The sequence below is a fragment of the Entelurus aequoreus genome, linkage group LG10 (assembly GCF_033978785.1).
Source record: "Entelurus aequoreus isolate RoL-2023_Sb linkage group LG10, RoL_Eaeq_v1.1, whole genome shotgun sequence".
NCBI lineage: Eukaryota > Metazoa > Chordata > Actinopteri > Syngnathiformes > Syngnathidae > Entelurus > Entelurus aequoreus.
In genome coordinates, this window is record NC_084740.1 from 66,217,184 (window position 1) to 66,234,203 (window position 17,020).

A 17,020-nucleotide genomic window follows, 5' to 3' on the forward strand; every position below is an offset into this window, starting at 1 on the left:
ACAGAAAATCAACAATACTATTAAACCATGGACATGTAACTACACGGTTAATGCTTTCCAGCCTGGCGAAGCTTAACAATGCTGTTGCTAATGACGCCATTGAAGCTAACTTAGCAACGGGACATCACAGAGCTATGCTAAAAACATTAGCTATCCACCTACGCCAGCCCTCATCTGCTCATCAACACCCGTGCTCACCTGCGTTCCAGCGATCGACGATCATAGATGCGGTTGGCGGAGAAAGTCAAGGTGAGTCCTCAAAACAGGTGGTCCGATACCCCATAATGCAAACTCCCATGTACCCCAAAGGACTCTGCCGAGGGTACAGAATTGATCAACCTTGACCAGGACAAAACCCCCACCGCTCCCCCTGAACCCGAGTTCATGTCCAGCGGACACTCCTCTCCAGTACACCTGAGTGGATCTTACAAGGAAGACCGAGGAGTGAGAGTCAGGGGTTAGAACACACCCTCCAACAATCTAGAGGCGCCGCCACTGATTGTCCACGAGATGCTGCAGATTTGCCAACCAAGACAGCACCACGGCATCCAGGGCCTTGAGGAACTCCGGGAGGATCTCGTCCCCCCTGCCCGCTCTGCAACCTCAGCCCTGAAGACAGGAGAGCCCATGGTCGAGTCACAAAGCACTGCTTCCTCACGAGAAAATTCATGGGACGTCTGTGGGATTCGGGGAGTTCTTCGTCCTCTTGAAGAAAAATGAAGTTTTACAGTAAAATCTTCAACGTTCTAATCAAGTTAAAGGCTAAGCTGACTTTACAGAAATAAATACTGTATTTTCAGTTTAAATTTGATGTTTAACTTACAAAATGATAACTGTCAAATTATTTCTAGTTTGTGGTTGGGTGTTTTTATTATGTAAAAATGTTGATTTCATGAAACAAAGCACTCAGTGTGTGTCGGGATTACGTCCCTAAATTTTATTCATGACTTTTTGGCGAATACAGAAGTGTTTCCTCTAGTGAAAGAAATGTCTTATTCAGTTACAAGAGTCCATGATGCGTTTCATGCTCATGAAACGGGTGCTGCTCATGCCCGTCTCCCTGAAGCTGCGGTACTCGCCGGGCCTCAGGTACATCATCCTGCCGTGGAAGTGGGGTTGCTCGAACAGCAGCCAGTGGCCCTCCATCACCTGGCAGGACATGCAGTCGCTCATGCGGAGACGGTCCATGATGTTCTCGCAGTCCTCCTGCAGCTCGTTGGACCGACCGCTCATGTTCTCCTCTTCAAAGATCTTGATCCTGAACTTGCCTCTGTGCTGCAAACCCAAACAGGAACTTCAGACAAACTGAACCGGAAGCACGAGGTCTCATGCTTGAACGGGAATACCGTGGGGATCATGCGGCAGGACTTGATGCAGTCCCTCGTCCCGACCATGCTCATGGAGTCGGCGTACTCGCCCCTCCTCATGAAGTGCTGGTTGCCCATGAAGTTGGGACGCTCGTAGACCATGAAGCAGCCGCTCTCCACCCGGCAGGACTGGCACCTGTTCAGGTAGGAGGACATGTCGGAGCAGTCGCTCATGCACTCATAGGAGCGGCCCTGGAAGTTCCTCTCCTCGTAGAAAATGATCTAGAACAAGACAAAGAACCTTAAAGGCCTACAGAAATGCGATTTTCTTATTTAAACGGGGATAGCAGGTCCATTCTATGTGTCATACTTGATCATTTCGCGATATTGACATATTTTTGCTGAAAGGATTTAGTAGAGAATATCGACGATAAAGTTCGCAACTTTTGGTCGCTGATAAAAAAGCCTTGCCTGTACCGGAAGTAGCGTGACGTCACAGGTTGAAGAGCTCCTCACATCTGCACATTGTTTACAATCATGGCCACCGGCAGCGAGAGCGATTCGGACCGAGAAAGCGACGATTTCCCCATTAATTTGAGCGAGGATGAAAGATTTGTGGATGAGGAAAGTGAGAGTGAAGGATTAGAGGGCAGTGGAAGCGATTCAGATAAGGAAGATGCTGTGAGAGGCGGGTGGGACCTGATATTCAGCTGGGAATGACTAAAACAGTAAATAAACACAAGACATATATATACTCTATTAGCCACAACACAACCAGGCTTGTATTTAATATGTCACAAATTAATCCCGCATAACAAACACCTCCCCCTCCCCGTCCATATAACCCGCCAATACAAATCAAACACCCGCACAACACACTCAATCCCACAGCCCAAAGTATCGTTCACCTCCCCAAAGTTAATACAGCACATATATTTCCCCAAAGTTACGTACGTGACATGCACATAGCGGCACGCACGTACGGGCAAGTGATCAAATGTTTGGAAGCCGCAGCTGCGTACTCACGGTACCGTGTATCCAACTCTAAGTCCTCCTGGTAAGAGTCTCTGTTGTCCCAGTTCTCCACAGGCCAATGGTAAAGCTTGACTGTCATCTTTCGGGAATGTAAACAATGAAACACCGGCTACGTGTTTGTGTTGCTGCAGCCGGCCGCTAATACACCGCTTCCCACCTACAGCTTTCTTCTTTGCTGTCTCCATTGTTCATTAAACAAATTGCAAAAGATTCACCAACACAGATGTCCAGAATACTGTGGAATTTTGCGATGAAAACAGACGACTTAATAGCTGGCCACAATGCTGTCCCAAAATGTCCGCTACAATCCGTGACGTCACACGCAAACGTCATCATACCGAGACGTTTTCAGCAGGATATTTCGCGGGAAATTTAAAATTGCACTTTACTAATCTAACCCGGCCGTATTAGCATGTGTTGCAATGTTAAGATTTCATCATTGATATATAAACTATCAGACTGCGTGGTCGGTAGTAGTGGGTTTCAGTAGGCCTTTAAAGAGCACTGTCCTACAGTCAATCGCCTGGGATTGAGTACCTACCCTGCCCATGGTTATAGCGCTTCGGTTGCAGCTCAAGACTGAGTCTGCGGCTGCTGGATGTTTACTTTTATACCTGCTCATGTCAGGCGTTCATTGTGCTTAAACCCTGAGCCAGCAACATGCCATAGAAGCCTACTGAGCAGTCGGGGCGCATAAGGGTTATTATGTCCTGTGTATTATGTACTGTATGCCTGCACCATTATTGTCAAACAGAAAGAAGCTTCCAGTGCTCCTAAGGCAGGCTGTTCACAAGTTGATGCTTATTCACAAACCCCGTTTCCATATGAGTTGGGAAATTGTGTTAGATGTAAATATAAATGGAATACAATGATTTGCAAATCCTTTTCAACCCATATTCAATTGAATGCACTACAAAGACAAGATATTTGATGTTCAAACTCTTAACTTAGAATTTCATGGCTGCAACACATGCCAAAATAGTTGGGAAAGGGCATGTTCACCACTGTGTTACATGGCTTTTCCTTTTAACAACACTCAGTAAACGTTTGGGAACTGAGGAGACACATTTTTTAAGCTTCTCAGGTGGAATTCTTTCCCATTCTTGCTTGATGTACAGCTTAAGTTGTTCAACAGTCCGGGGGTCTCCGTTGTGGTATTTTAGGCTTCATAATGCGCCACACATTTTCAATGGGAGACAGGTCTGGACTACAGGCAGGCCAGTCTAGTACCCGCACACTTTTACTATGAAGACATGTTGATGTAACACGTGGCTTGGCATTGTCTTGCTGAAATAAGCAGGAGCGTCCATGGTAACGTTGCTTGGATGGCAACATATGTTGCTCCAAAACCTGTATGTACCTTTCAGCATTAATGGTGCCTTCACAGATGTGTAAGTTACCCATGTCTTGGGCATTAATGCACCCCCATACCATCACAGATGCTGGCTTTTCAACATTGCGCCTATAACAATCCGGGTGGTTCTTTTCCTCTTTGGTCCGGAGGACACGACATCCACAGTTTCCAAAAACAATTTGAAATGTGGACTCGTCAGACCACAGAACACTTTTCCACTTTGTATCAGTCCATCTTAGATGAGCTCAGGCCCAGCGAAGCCGACGGCGTTTCTGGGTGTTGTTGATAAACAGTTTTCGCCTTGCATAGGAGAGTTTTAACTTGCACTTACAGATGTAGCGACCAACTGTAGTTACTGACAGTGGGTTTCTGAAGTGTTCCTGAGCCCATGTGGTGATATCATTTACACACTGATGTCGCTTGTTGATGCAGTACAGCCTGAGGGATCGAAGGTCACGGGCTTAGCTGCTTACGTGCAGTGATTTCTCCAGATTCTCTGAACCCTTTGATGATATTACGGAGCGTAGATGGTGAAATCCCTAAATTCCTTGCAATAGCTGGTTGAGAAAGGTTTTTCTTAAACTGTTCAACAATTTGCTCACGCATTTGTTGACAAAGTGGTGACCCTCGCCCCATCCTTGTTTGTGAATGACTGAGCATTTCATGGAATCTACTTTTATACCCAATCATGGCACCCACCTGTTCCCAATTTGCCTGTTCACCTGTGGGGTGTTCCAAATAAGTGTTTGATGAGCATTCCTCAACTTTATCAGTATTTATTGCCACCTTTCCAAACTTCTTTGTCACATATTGCTGGCATCAAATTCTAAAGTTAATGATTATTTGCAACAAAAAATAAAGTTTATGAGTTTGAACATCAAATATCTTGTCTTTGTAGTGCATTCAACTGAATATGGGTTGAAAAGGATTTGCAAATCATTGTATTCCGTTTATATTTACATCTAACTCAATTTCCCAACTCATATGGAAACGGGGTTTGTACTTCAATATGTGACTACCATTGGTCAACTAATGTTTCTTTCAGTCCACAGCAGTAGAGTTGACTTTATATGCGTATTTGTGTTTTGTTGTATCCATTAAATTAAATCTAATTGTCTTACAATTAAGGCTGTAGCTAACGATTATTTTTCTATCGATTAATCTATAGATTATTATTCTTTTTCGATTAATCGGTTAATCTATAGATTATTTTTTCGATTCATCTATAGATTATTTTTCCTTTTACCGATTATTTTTTTATTTAAAATGAAGATGAAAAAATAAATGTAGGCCTGTTTTTTCAAAAGGCATGGCTTTTATTTACAAAAAAAAGAAGTATGGCCACTCAGTCAACATTGACAACAACATGACAAAATATTCTGTAACAATGTAAACATTTAAAACTTTTAACATTTAACAAAATTAAAAGTAGCTTATTTGCTTTTTAATGTGCAAATATAAAAGTAAACATCCAGTGCAAATCTTAATATTCTGCAATAGTATAAGCATTTCAAAAGTAAAAGTATTGCTTATTTTGCTTTAAAATGTGCAAAAATAAAGATAAACATCCAATACAAAAAAGTGCAAAACAAAATATTCTGTAACAGTGTAAACATTTCAACAAAAGTGAAAGTATTGCTTATTTGCTAAAATGTGCAAAAATAAAGATAAACATCCAATACAAAAAAGTGCCAATCTAAATATTCTGGAGCACTGTAAACATTAAGTATTGCTTTTAAAATGTGCAAAATAAACATCCAGTCCAACACAGTACACAATAACCAATTCTACTCATTCCAGTGAGTGACTAACAGTTGTAATGAAGAAAGGTTAGCATGTCTACATGCTCTGGTTCTTTTCATGTTTACAATATTCCCAGCAGCTGAAAATAGGCGCTCAGAAGGGGTCGATGTGGCTGGAACTGAGAGCTAATTACCGGTAGCCTCCACCTCAAGCCAGGACTGCGAGTGAGCTGAGCTCCAGTTTATATTCCTAGAAGGTCAACGGGCTCATAGTGCTGTTACTAGTAGTTGACTGGGAGGTGTTTATTATCATTTGGGAAGAGTCCGCTGCCTGATGCTCACCTGCTAAACACCTATCTGCTCCACGATGAAGCGCTGACTACATGCGCTCTGAATACGCACTGCTGATTGGCTGGTAACGCTTTGTATAACGCTTTGTGTGTACCCAATCAGATGGTTGTGTGGGTGGGACAATGCTGCATGCTGAGACAGAGGCAGCCGCAGAAGGAGCAAAGCAGCTTGTTAACACTTTAGCAGCTAAAGTTAGCTTTAGCTTAGAAACTCGTTCGGTACACCCCCGTACCGAACAGAAAGCCCCGTACCGAAACGGTTCAATACAAAACACGTACCGTTACACCCCTAGCAGATACAAATGACACATTCATGTTTTTGTGTAATGATGACAACGTATGCTCACGCGGACGATTGACTAGTTGATGGTTTTCTTTTCAAATGTTCGTTCATAGCCGTTGTGCTGCTATGATAGGCCATTTACGCTCGACACAGTGTGCATACAACAACATTATTAGGCCGTGTGGGGTGGGGTGTTGGGGGCGGGGGGGGGTGGGGTTGGGGGGCGTGGTTATTTACAGCTAGAATTCACCAACTCGAGTATTTCATATATATTTCATATATATATATATATATATATATATATATATATATATATATATATATATATATATATATATATATGTATATATATATATATATATATATATATATATATATATATATATATATATATATATATATATACCTGTATACATATGTATGAAATACTTGACTTCCAGTGAATTCTAGCTATATATATATTATATATATATATATATATATATATATATATATATATATATTTATTTTATCTACATAAAAGAAATACTTGAATTTCAGTGTTCCGGTGGCTATCCATTAGATGGCAGTATTGTCCTGTTTAACTTCTCCGTTCATGATGAGTATATCATTTCGGCCACCGTGTTCAATGGAGAAGTCTGTTCTACATATTTACAGGCAACATACACCTTCCCCTTCGAACTGTCCTGGATGAACTGAAATTCTTGTTTCCATTCGTTTTGGAACTTGCAAGCGTATTTCTTCAACTTGCTCGTCGACGGCGTCGCCATGTCTGTAATTTCCTCGTTCTTCTGCTTCGTCTCCTTGTTGTGCACTCTACTCTCTAAAAGCCCTAGATGTTATGACGTCATTGGGCAGGCAAGCTGTTTATATCGTGGGAAAGCGGACGTGAGAACAGGCTGTCCCCACTCAGTCTCAGGTCCGCATTGAGCTGGAGGGGGCGTGGCCTCCAGCTCCGGCTGAATACCGGGAGTTTGTCGGGAGAAAATCTCTGCCGGGAGGTTGTCGGGAGAGGCGCTGAATACCGGGATTCTCCCGCTAAAAACAGGAGGGTTGGCAAGTATGTGACTGGCTTCCTCAATATCTTTCAAAATGGGAATCTCAGTGAGATTGATACTATGTTGATCATATCTATTTATTCACAAACTTTGTAAGTCTTTTGGTGTCATACATCTGATATATATGATAATAGATTTAACATATAGGTAACTTGGTTTTCCACTCTACTGCTACTTTAAAAATGTAGGGTTCTAAAGTTTTAGCATGTTAGCCTGGCAGAGTCAAGCAGCAAGTCAATGCTAGATTAATCGCTAATGCCACAAATACATTGACTATTTTCGTATATATGTGTTTTTAATTGTTTCCCATATTATTTAACTTAAATCATTTGAACTCTACTTGCCATCATCCAGAATAAAAAAAGTTGTTGCGGTTCGCTAGCATGTTGCTTTAGCTCAGGGGTTTTGAACCTTTTTTGGCTGAGAGATATTTTTTAAACACTGAATACAATTAAATGTGTGTATTTTAAAGACAAAATATTTTAGAGTATATGAGTCTAAAGGTGTTCTTCATAATATATATATAAATAATAATTGTAAAATTGTATAAATATTAGGGCTGTGAATCTTTGGGTGTCCCACGTTTCGATTCAATATCGATTCTTGGGGTCACGATTCGATTCAAAAACGTTTTTTTCCCGATTCAAAAGGATTCATCATCATCATCATTTTCATCATCATCATTTCTTTTTATTCCTTTCATGAAAATGCATGTATACAAGCCATATACAGTTGACGCTTTCGTTGTTTTTTTGTTCTTATACATTTCCATGATCAGAAAGGAGCAGATGGAAGAATACTATTCTTATATTTATCTGCCCCCTTTTTAACACAAATTATTTAGATGACTTTATCACTGTTCCCTCCACCAACACCCGAACTCTAAAATACTTAAAATTTCCGTTTAAGCATTTTCAAAATAACACGTCCAATCAAAATCAAAAATCAGTTTGATATAGTTCCAGTTGTCTCTTTTTGTAACTCTTTTTAAATTCAAAGATATTCTTGCAGCTTTTTAAGTCTTTGTCTAGAGAATTCCATGCTTTCACACCAGCAACAGACAAGCACATTTGCTTCAAATTTGTTCGCACTCTTGGATGTTTAAAATCATACGGCCTTCTGTGGTTCCCATCTTCAGACGTGAACACAAATAACTTTTGAACTTTTTCATTCAATACATAGGATTTCAGCAGGATCTACCCCAGTCTGCTGACATGCAAGCAGAGTAGTAGATTTTTGTAAAAAGCTTTTATAATTGTAAAGGACAATGTTTTATCAACTGATTGCAATAATGTAAATTTGTTTTAACTATTAAAAGAACCAAAAATATGACTTATTCTATCTTTGTCAAAATATTGGACACAGTGTGTTGTCAAGCTTATGAGATGCGATGCAAGTGTAAGCCACTGTGACACTATTGTTCTTTTATTTATTTTTTTATAAATGTCTAATGATAATGTAAATGAGGGATTTTTAATCACTGCTATGTTGAAATTTTAACTAATATTGATACTGTTGTTGATAATATAAATTTTTGTTTCACTACTTTTGGTTTGTTCTGTGTCGTGTTTGTGTCTCCTCTCAATTGCTCTGTTTATTGCAGTTCTGAGTGTTGCTGGGTCGGGTTTGGTTTTGGAATTGGATTGCATTGTTATGGTATTGCTGTGTATTGTTTTGTTGGATTGATTAATTTAAAAAATAATAATAATTAAATTAATTTTAAAAAATTAAATACAAATTAAAAAAATAGATTTAAAAAAAATGAGAATTGATTCTGAATCGCACAACGTGAGAATCGCGATTCGAATTCGAATCTATTTTTTCCCACACCCCTAATAAATATACTAATACGAATTATCCATCCATCCATCCATCCATCTTCTTCCGCTTATCCGAGGTCGGGTCGCGGGGGCAGCAGCTTAAGCAGGGAAGCCCAGACTTCCCTCTCCCCAGCCACTTCGTCCAGCTCCTCCCGGGGGATCCCGAGGCGTTCCCAGGCCAGCCGGGAGACATAGTCTTCCCAACGTGTCCTGGGTCTTCCCCGTGGCCTCCTACCGGTCGGACGTGCCCTAAACACCTCCCTAGGGAGGCGTTCGGGTGGCATCCTGACTAGATGCCCGAACCACCTCATCTGGCTCCTCTCGATGTGGAGGAGCAGCGGCTTTACTTTGAGCTCCCCCCGGATGGCAGAGCTTCTCACCCTATCTCTAAGGGAGAGCCCCGCCACCCGGCGGGGGAAACTCATTTCGGCCGCTTGTACCTGTGATCTTGTCCTTTCGGTCATAACCCAAAGCTCATGACCATAGGTGAGGATGGGAACGTAGATCGACCGGTAAATTGAGAGCTTTGCCTTCCGGCTCAGCTCCTTCTTCACCACAACGGATCGATACAGCGTCCGCATTACTGAAGACGCCGCACCAATCCGCCTGTCGATCTCACGATCCACTCTTCCCTCACTCGTGAACAAGACCCCGAGGTACTTGAACTCCTCCACTTGGGGCAGGGTCTCCTCTGCAATCCGGAGATGGCACTCCACCCTTTTCCGGGCGAGAACCATGGAGTCGGACTTGGAGGTGCTGATTCTCATCCCAGTCGCTTCACATTCAGCTGCGAACCGATCCAGCGAGAGCTGAAGATCCTGGCCAGATGAAGCCATCAGGACCACATCATCTGCAAAAAGCAGAGACCTAATCCTGCAGCCACCAAACCAGATCCCCTCAACGCCTTGACTGCGCCTAGAAATTCTGTCCATAAAAGTTATTAACAGAATCGGTGACTTGGCGGAGTCCAACTCTCACTGGAAACGTGTCCGACTTACTGCCGGCAATGCGGACCAAACTCTGGCACTGATCATACAGGGAGCGGACCGCCACAATCAGACAGTCCGATACCCCATACTCTCTGAGCACTCCCCACAGGACTTCCCGAGGGACACGGTCGAATGCCTTCTCCAAGTCCACAAAACACATGTAGACTGGTTGGGCAAACTCCCATGCACCCTCTAGGACCCTGCCGAGAGTATAGAGCTGGTCCACAGTTCCACGACCAGGACGAAAACCACACTGTTCCTCCTGAATCCGAGGTTCGACTGTCCGGCGTAGCCTCCTCTCCAGCACACCTGAATAGACCTTACCGGGAAGGCTGAGGAGTGTGATCCCACGATAGTTAGAACACACCCTCCGGTTCCCCTTCTTAAAGAGGGGAACCACCACCCCGGTCTGCCAATCCAGAGGTACCGCCCCCGATGTCCACGCGATGCCGCAGAGTCTTGTCAACCAAGACAGCCCCACAGCATCCAGAGCCTTAAGGAACTCTGGGCGGATCTCATCCACCCCCGGGGCCTTGCCACCGAGGAGCTTTTTAACTACCTCAGCAACCTCAGCCCCAGAAATAGGAGAACCCACCACAGATTCCCCAGGCACTACTTCCTCATAGGAAGACGTGTTGGTGAGATTGAGGAGGTCTTCGAAGTATTCCCTCCACCGATCCACAACATCCGCAGTCGAGGTCAGCAGAACACCATCCTCACCATACACGGTGTTGATAGTGCACTGCTTCCCCTTCCTGAGGCGGCGGATGGTGGTCCAAAATCGCTTCGAAGCCGTCCGGAAGTCGTTTTCCATGGCTTCCCCGAACTCCTCTCATGTCCGAGTTTTTGCCTCCGCGACCGGCGAAGCCGCACACCGCTTGGCCTGTCGGTACCTGTCCGCTGCCTCAGGAGTCCTATGAGCCAAAAGAACCCGATAGGACTCCTTCTTCAGCTTGACGGCATCCCTCACCGCCGGTGTCCACCAACGGGTTCTAGGATTACAGCCACGACAGGCACCAACTACCTTGCGGCCACAGCTCCAATCAGCCGCCTCGACAATAGAGGTGCGGAACATGGTCCATTCGGACTCAATGTCCGGCACCTCCCTCGTGACATGTTCAAAGTTCTTCCGGAGGTGGGAATTGAAACTCTCTCTGACAGGAGACTCTGCCAGACGTTCCCAGCAAACCCTCACAATGCGTTTGGGCCTGCCAGGTCTGTCCGGCATCCTCCCCCACCATCGCAGCCAACTCACCACCAGGTGGTGATCGGTAGAAAGCTCCGCCCCTCTCTTCACCCGAGTGTCCAAAACATGAGGCCGCAAATCCGACGACACAACTACAAAGTCGATCATGGAACTGCGGCCTAGGGTGTCCTGGTGCCAAGTGCACATATGGACACCCTTATGTTTGAACATGGTGTTTGTTATGGACAATCTGTGACGGACACAAAAGTCCAATAACAAAACACCGCTTGGGTTCAGATCCGGGCAGCCATTCTTCCCAATCACGCCTCTCCAGGTTTCACTGTCGCTGCCAACATGAGCATTGAAGTCCCCCAGTAGAACGAGGGAATCACCCGGGGGAGCACTCTCAAGTACTCCCTCGAGTGAATCCAAAAAGGGTGGGTACTCTGAGCTGTGGTTTGGCGCGTAAGCGCAAACCACAGTCAGGACCCGTTCCCCCACCCGAAGGCGGAGGGAAGCTACCCTCTCGTCCACCGGGTTGAACTCCAACATGCAGGTTCTGAGCCGGGGGGCAACAAGAATTGCCACCCCAGCCCGTCACCTCTCACTGCCGGCAACGCCAGAGTAGAAGAGAGTCCAGCCCCTCTCGAGAGAACTGGTTCCAGAGCCCTTGCTGTGCGTCGAAGTGAGTCCGACTATGTCTAGTCGGAACTTCTCCACCTCGCGCACTAGCTCAGGCTCCTTCCCCCCCAGCGAGGTGACGTTCCACGTCCCAAGAGCTAGCTTCTGTAGCCGAGGATCGGAACGCCAAGTGCCCTGCCTTCGGCTTCCGCCCAGCTCACATCGCCCCCGACCTCTATGACCCCTGCTATGGGTGGTGAGCCCATTGGAGGGGGAACCCACGTTCCCTCTTCGGGCTGTGCCCGGCCGGGCCCCATGGGGACAGGCCCGGCCACCAGGCGCTCGCCATCGTGCCCCACCTCCGGGCCTGGCTCCAGAGGGGGGCCCCGGTGACCCGCGTCCGGGCGAGGGAAATCTGGGTCCATAGGTTTTATTTTTCATTGAGGTCTTCGAGCTGCTCTTTGTCTGATCCCTCACCTAGGACCAGTTTGTCTTGGGAGACCCTACCAGGGGGCATAAAGCCCCCGGACAACATAGCTCCTAGGATCATTGGGAATTAATACTTCTAATTATGTTCTGTTACGCCCCCCTAGAAAGAGGAAAACATTATGAATTAAAATGCATAATACATTTTTTAAAGGGTTCTTTAAAAGCTACATTTAACACTTTTTTATGGTCTACAAAACATATAAGAGTGGACACTTGATTTGTAACGTGCTCCAAGATGGCTAATGCAACCCACCACGGTTGTTATTGTTCCAGAGTTGAAAGTATTGCTTTTTTGGCTGATTATATGCAAGCCTAACCCAAACCTAACCCTAACCGTAACTTATTTTCAGCAGTGTTTTTTAAATTTATTTCTGATTCCCATGCTAGTTTTGTCTCTCCAGCTTCACTTCCGTCCCATGTGCTTAAAGTAGCAGTAGAGTGGGAAAAACAAGTTGCCTCTATATTGAAGCTATTATTCATATATATCTGATTTATGACACCAAAACGCTTCCAAAGTTTGTGGGTAAACAGATATAATCAAAACAGTATCAATCTCACAGAGATTCCAGAGCCATTTTGAGAGATAATGAGGAAGCCAGTCACGTGATTGTGTGACGTTGCGTGAGGAACCACAGATCCCTTCCCCATCAACAACAATCCTAATCAAGCAGACTTTGTGAGAGCCAACAACAATTACTTTGGGAAAATTGATGATCCAGAAACTTATATTTTTTATCCCCAAGACAAAGAAGATGAGCATTAAGTTTTAGAAGCAGAATGACGGATGCAATTTCATTGTGACACTATTAGCAGTAGCAGCATGCTAAACATACAAACAAATCATAATAAACCATAATAAACAAACATTTAGTGTAATATTTTCACTCTCGCCGTTATGTCGACCGGTGGGATGCTCACATAATTTATTAGGCCTTTTTTATTTATGTGAATCAATCACAATCCTCACAAAGCGTTAAAAAAAAGTTCCTGCAGGAAGCATCTTTTGGGGTCTTTTTTGCCACCTCGTGGGTTGTGAAAGTGGACCAGCCTGTTGGTCCATGGCCACATTTGTCTACTAGCAGGTGAGAGATGCATGAAATATAACCTAGAATTTACTTTTAGCAAGTTTGAGACTAAGCAGAAGGAGCCCTCGGCTCAGTGTGTCAACAATAGCAGCTTAAAGGCCTACTGAAATGAAATGTTCTTATTTAAACGGGGATAGCAGGTCCATTCTATGTGTCATACTTGATCATTTCGCGATATTGCCATATTTTTGCTGAAAGGATTTAGTAGAGAACATCGACGATGAAGTTCGCAACTTTTGGTCGCTGATAAAAAAGCCTTGCCTGTACCGGAAGTAGCGTGACGTCACAGGTTGTGGAGCTCCTCACATCTGCACATTGTTTACAATCATGGACACCAGCAGCGAGAGCGATTCGGACGAAGAAAGCGACGATCACCCCATTAATTTGAGCGAGGATGAAAGATTCGTGGATGAGGAAAGTGAGAGTGAAGGACTAGAGGGCAGTGGAAGCGATTCAGATAGGGAAGATGCTGTGAGAGGCGGGTGGGACCTGATATTCAGCTGGGAATGACTAAAACAATAAATAAACACAAGACATATATATACTCTATTAGCCACAACACAACCAGGTTTATATTTAATATGCCACAAATTAATCCGTATAACAAACACCACCCCCCTCCCGTCCATATAACTCACCAATACAACTCAAACACCCGCACAACACACTCAATCCCACAGCCCAAAGTACCGTTCACCTCCGCATAGTTCATACAGCACATATATTTCCCCAAAATTACGTACGTGACATGCACATAGCGGCACGCACGTACGGGCAAGCGATCAAATGTTTGGAAGCCGCAGCTGCGTGCTCACGGTAGCGCGTATCCAGCTCAAAGTCCTCCTGGTAAGAGTCTCTGTTGTCCCAGGCCAATAGTAAAGCTTGTCCCAGGCCAATGGTAAAGCTTGACTGTCATTGTTCGGGAATGTAAACAATGAAACACCGGCTACGTGTTTGTGTTGCAGCAGCCGGCCGCTAATACACCGCTTCCCACCTACAGCTTTCTTCTTTGCTATCTCCATTGTTCATTAAACAAATTGCAAAAGATTCACCAACACAGATGTCCAGAATACTGTGGAATTTTGCGATGAAAACAGACGACTTAATAGCTGGCCACAATGCTGTCCCAAAATGTCCGCTACAATCCGTGACGTCACGCGCAAACGTCATCATACCGAGACGTTTTCAGCAGGATATTTCGCGGGAAATTTAAAATTGCACTTTACTAATCTAACCTGGCCGTATTGGCATGTGTTGCAATGTTAAGATTTCATCATTGATGTATAAACTATCAGACTGTGTGGTCGGTAGTAGTGGGTTTCAGTAGGACATTAAGCTAGCATTAGCTCACTGCTATTAATGTACCACTAAAATAGTCCGTCTGCGTTAGAGCGTGTAATAACAATATCACTCATATTTGGTTAATTTTCAGGTCACGACATGTAAATGGAGTATTCTGGATGTTTTTAGAGAGTATAATGGGCGCAAGAGAGGACCTTCCATCTGTTGACTCAATTGTTAGCTATTTTTTTACAATTTTTAATGCATAAAAAAGCCAAGCGTGTGTGTTCTTGTCTTACATAAGGATTGTGAATGATAAACACCACATCTCTTTACAATTTGTGTATTTCCAGTATGACTGATCTAATAATATGGTCAGAGTGCAGAAGCGTTACTAAAGTCATGTCAATCTCCGAAAATAGCCGAAAGTATTCGGAGCGGAATATTCAAAATGGCTGACTGAATTTGTTATATTTTGTGACAAATAAACTGTGTTTTTCCATACTTTGCGGGTTGTAAATACAATGGGATATGGTTTAATGGTTACAGTGCAGCCCAAATAAGCAAACTTGTTTTTCCACTCTGCCAGTACTTAAAGTGGGCGCAACTTAGAGTCCCGAAGAACCAATTGTTATTTTGTATTCATGTAAAAACGATTGAATAGTGACGTCACAAGCGGGTTTCGCCACAGTAGCCAACACGCATCGAGCAGGCTCTTGTCAGTACAGCAGACTAAAGTGAGTGTAATGTACGTCAGTAAAAGTTTTGCACAAATTTTTTTATATTGATCAATTTGTTTCCCAGGTATTCGTATTAATGCAAAACCAGTGCATCTAATTAAATTCTACCTACAGTCAAATAGTGTAAAAATACGCGTGTAGATTGTCAGTCATCAGGTCATACAATCCTCACAGGTTGAATGGAAGGAAGTCTGAAGCATCTTCAACAAAAAAAAGAGTCTAGTTACCTCATTACACCTTTGTGGAAAGTATAAAACTCCTTTCACACAAATTAAAAAAGGCCACAGAAATTAGGTCCCTTATTATTTTTTTCCAGGGAGTTGGCAACACTAGTTGGCAACTAACACGCTTATCGCTAACTGGCAACTAGCGCCGCTAACCGCTAGCTGGAAACTGGTGCGCTAATAGCTTAATGAAGGCTAGCACTCTAATCACCAGCTGGGAACTAGTGCTGCTGATTGCTAGCTGACAACTAGCACCCTAATCATTAGCCGACAGCTTGAGCCACTAATGGCTACAAATTAGCATGCTAACATGATAATAATAATACAATTATTCATGTTTTCATTCATGTTTCTAAACTACGCTACGCTGTGTTGGATCAATGATCATGTGTATCTAAAGACATTTAAATGTGTGGAAAAATATAATCAACCAAAAATTTCACAACCCCTGCAGATCCCTTCCGAGTTGACCCCCATTGAAAACCTCTAAGTTAATCATTTGTTCATGAAATGGATCCTCGCACAAACACCTTTCATTCATGAATTATGAAGCATTTATTGATATTACATTTTTTCCACCTGTGGCTCCTTTCTCTCTTGCCTAACAGGACTCCATGATGCGTCTGATGGATCCGATCCTCATGTCAACGGAACCCGTGCCCATGTCTCTCATGCTCCTGTACTCTCCAGGCCTCAGGTACAGCATCCTGCCTCGGTACTGGGGCTGCTCATACATCAGCCAGTGGCCCTCCATCACCTGGGTGGAGAGGCAGTCGGACATGCGCAGGCGATCCACGATGTTGTCGCAGTCGTCCAACAGCTCGTTCATCTGACCTCCAAAGTTCTCCCTCTCGTAGATCCTCATCCTGAAGGGGCCTCGGTGCTGCAGATTAAGAACGTTAAAAGCTTTCGCTAGCGGTTGCTGATCGGAATGTTCCTGGCTTCCTTACCATGGGGATCGTGCGGCAGGAACGAATGCAGTCGCTCATGCTGATGCCCATTAGGCGCTGGTTGTCGGGGTACTCTCCCCTGCGCACCAGCATCTGGTGGCCCATGAAGTTGGCCCGCTCATAGACCATGAAGCAGCCGCTCTCCACACGGCACGAGTTGCAGCGGCTCAGGAAGGAGGTCAACTCGGCGCAGTCGTTGCTGGTCTCGTAGGAGCGACCCTGGAAGTTCCTGTCCTCGTAGAAGATGATCTGGAAGGGCAAAGAACAATAAGAATCGCCACCGCTACCTTTCTTGTAGAGAACTGGCTTCCCTCTGGCTTACTCTGCCCATGTTCGCGTCCGATCCTGTCCTCGATTGCATTGCTGCTTCTCTGCCCGGCCGCCGAACCTTTTATAGGCGTCACGATAGCCAAACGATCTATGGAGCCATTGTGCGGAACATACTTACTCAGCAGCCTCTGATGTTTGTCCAATCGCTCTGTAAGTGCTTATTATTCCACTGTATG

At 44.3% G+C, this 17,020-nt stretch overlaps 3 protein-coding genes and 1 long non-coding RNA gene across 4 annotated transcripts in view; 1 reads left to right on the forward strand and 3 right to left on the reverse strand.

Moving 5' to 3' along the window:
* Positions 1 to 951, forward strand: part of LOC133658933 (uncharacterized) — a 2,605-nt gene extending 1,654 nt beyond the window's left edge. Inside the window, exons 2-3 of the long non-coding RNA XR_009827568.1 lie at positions 168 to 249; positions 310 to 951. This is a non-coding gene — a long non-coding RNA (uncharacterized LOC133658933). The remainder of the gene's footprint in view (positions 1 to 167; positions 250 to 309) is intronic.
* fhip1b (FHF complex subunit HOOK interacting protein 1B) overlaps positions 1 to 17,020 on the reverse strand; it is a 716,414-nt gene that overhangs the window by 332,334 nt on the left and 367,060 nt on the right. The window lies entirely within an intron of this gene.
* Positions 916 to 2,948, reverse strand: LOC133658932 (gamma-crystallin M3-like). The gene is made up of 3 exons (XM_062061459.1): positions 2,884 to 2,948; positions 1,347 to 1,589; positions 916 to 1,275 (listed from the first exon to the last, which is right to left on the reverse strand). Exons 1-3 carry the CDS (start codon positions 2,890 to 2,892, stop codon positions 997 to 999), a joined length of 531 nt encoding a protein of 176 aa, XP_061917443.1. The 5' UTR covers positions 2,893 to 2,948; the 3' UTR covers positions 916 to 996.
* Positions 16,105 to 16,945, reverse strand: LOC133658930 (gamma-crystallin M3-like). Its single transcript, XM_062061457.1, has 3 exons — positions 16,837 to 16,945; positions 16,515 to 16,763; positions 16,105 to 16,447 (listed from the first exon to the last, which is right to left on the reverse strand). The coding sequence occupies exons 1-3, from the start codon at positions 16,873 to 16,875 to the stop codon at positions 16,166 to 16,168; spliced, it is 570 nt and encodes a 189-aa protein (XP_061917441.1). The 5' UTR covers positions 16,876 to 16,945; the 3' UTR covers positions 16,105 to 16,165.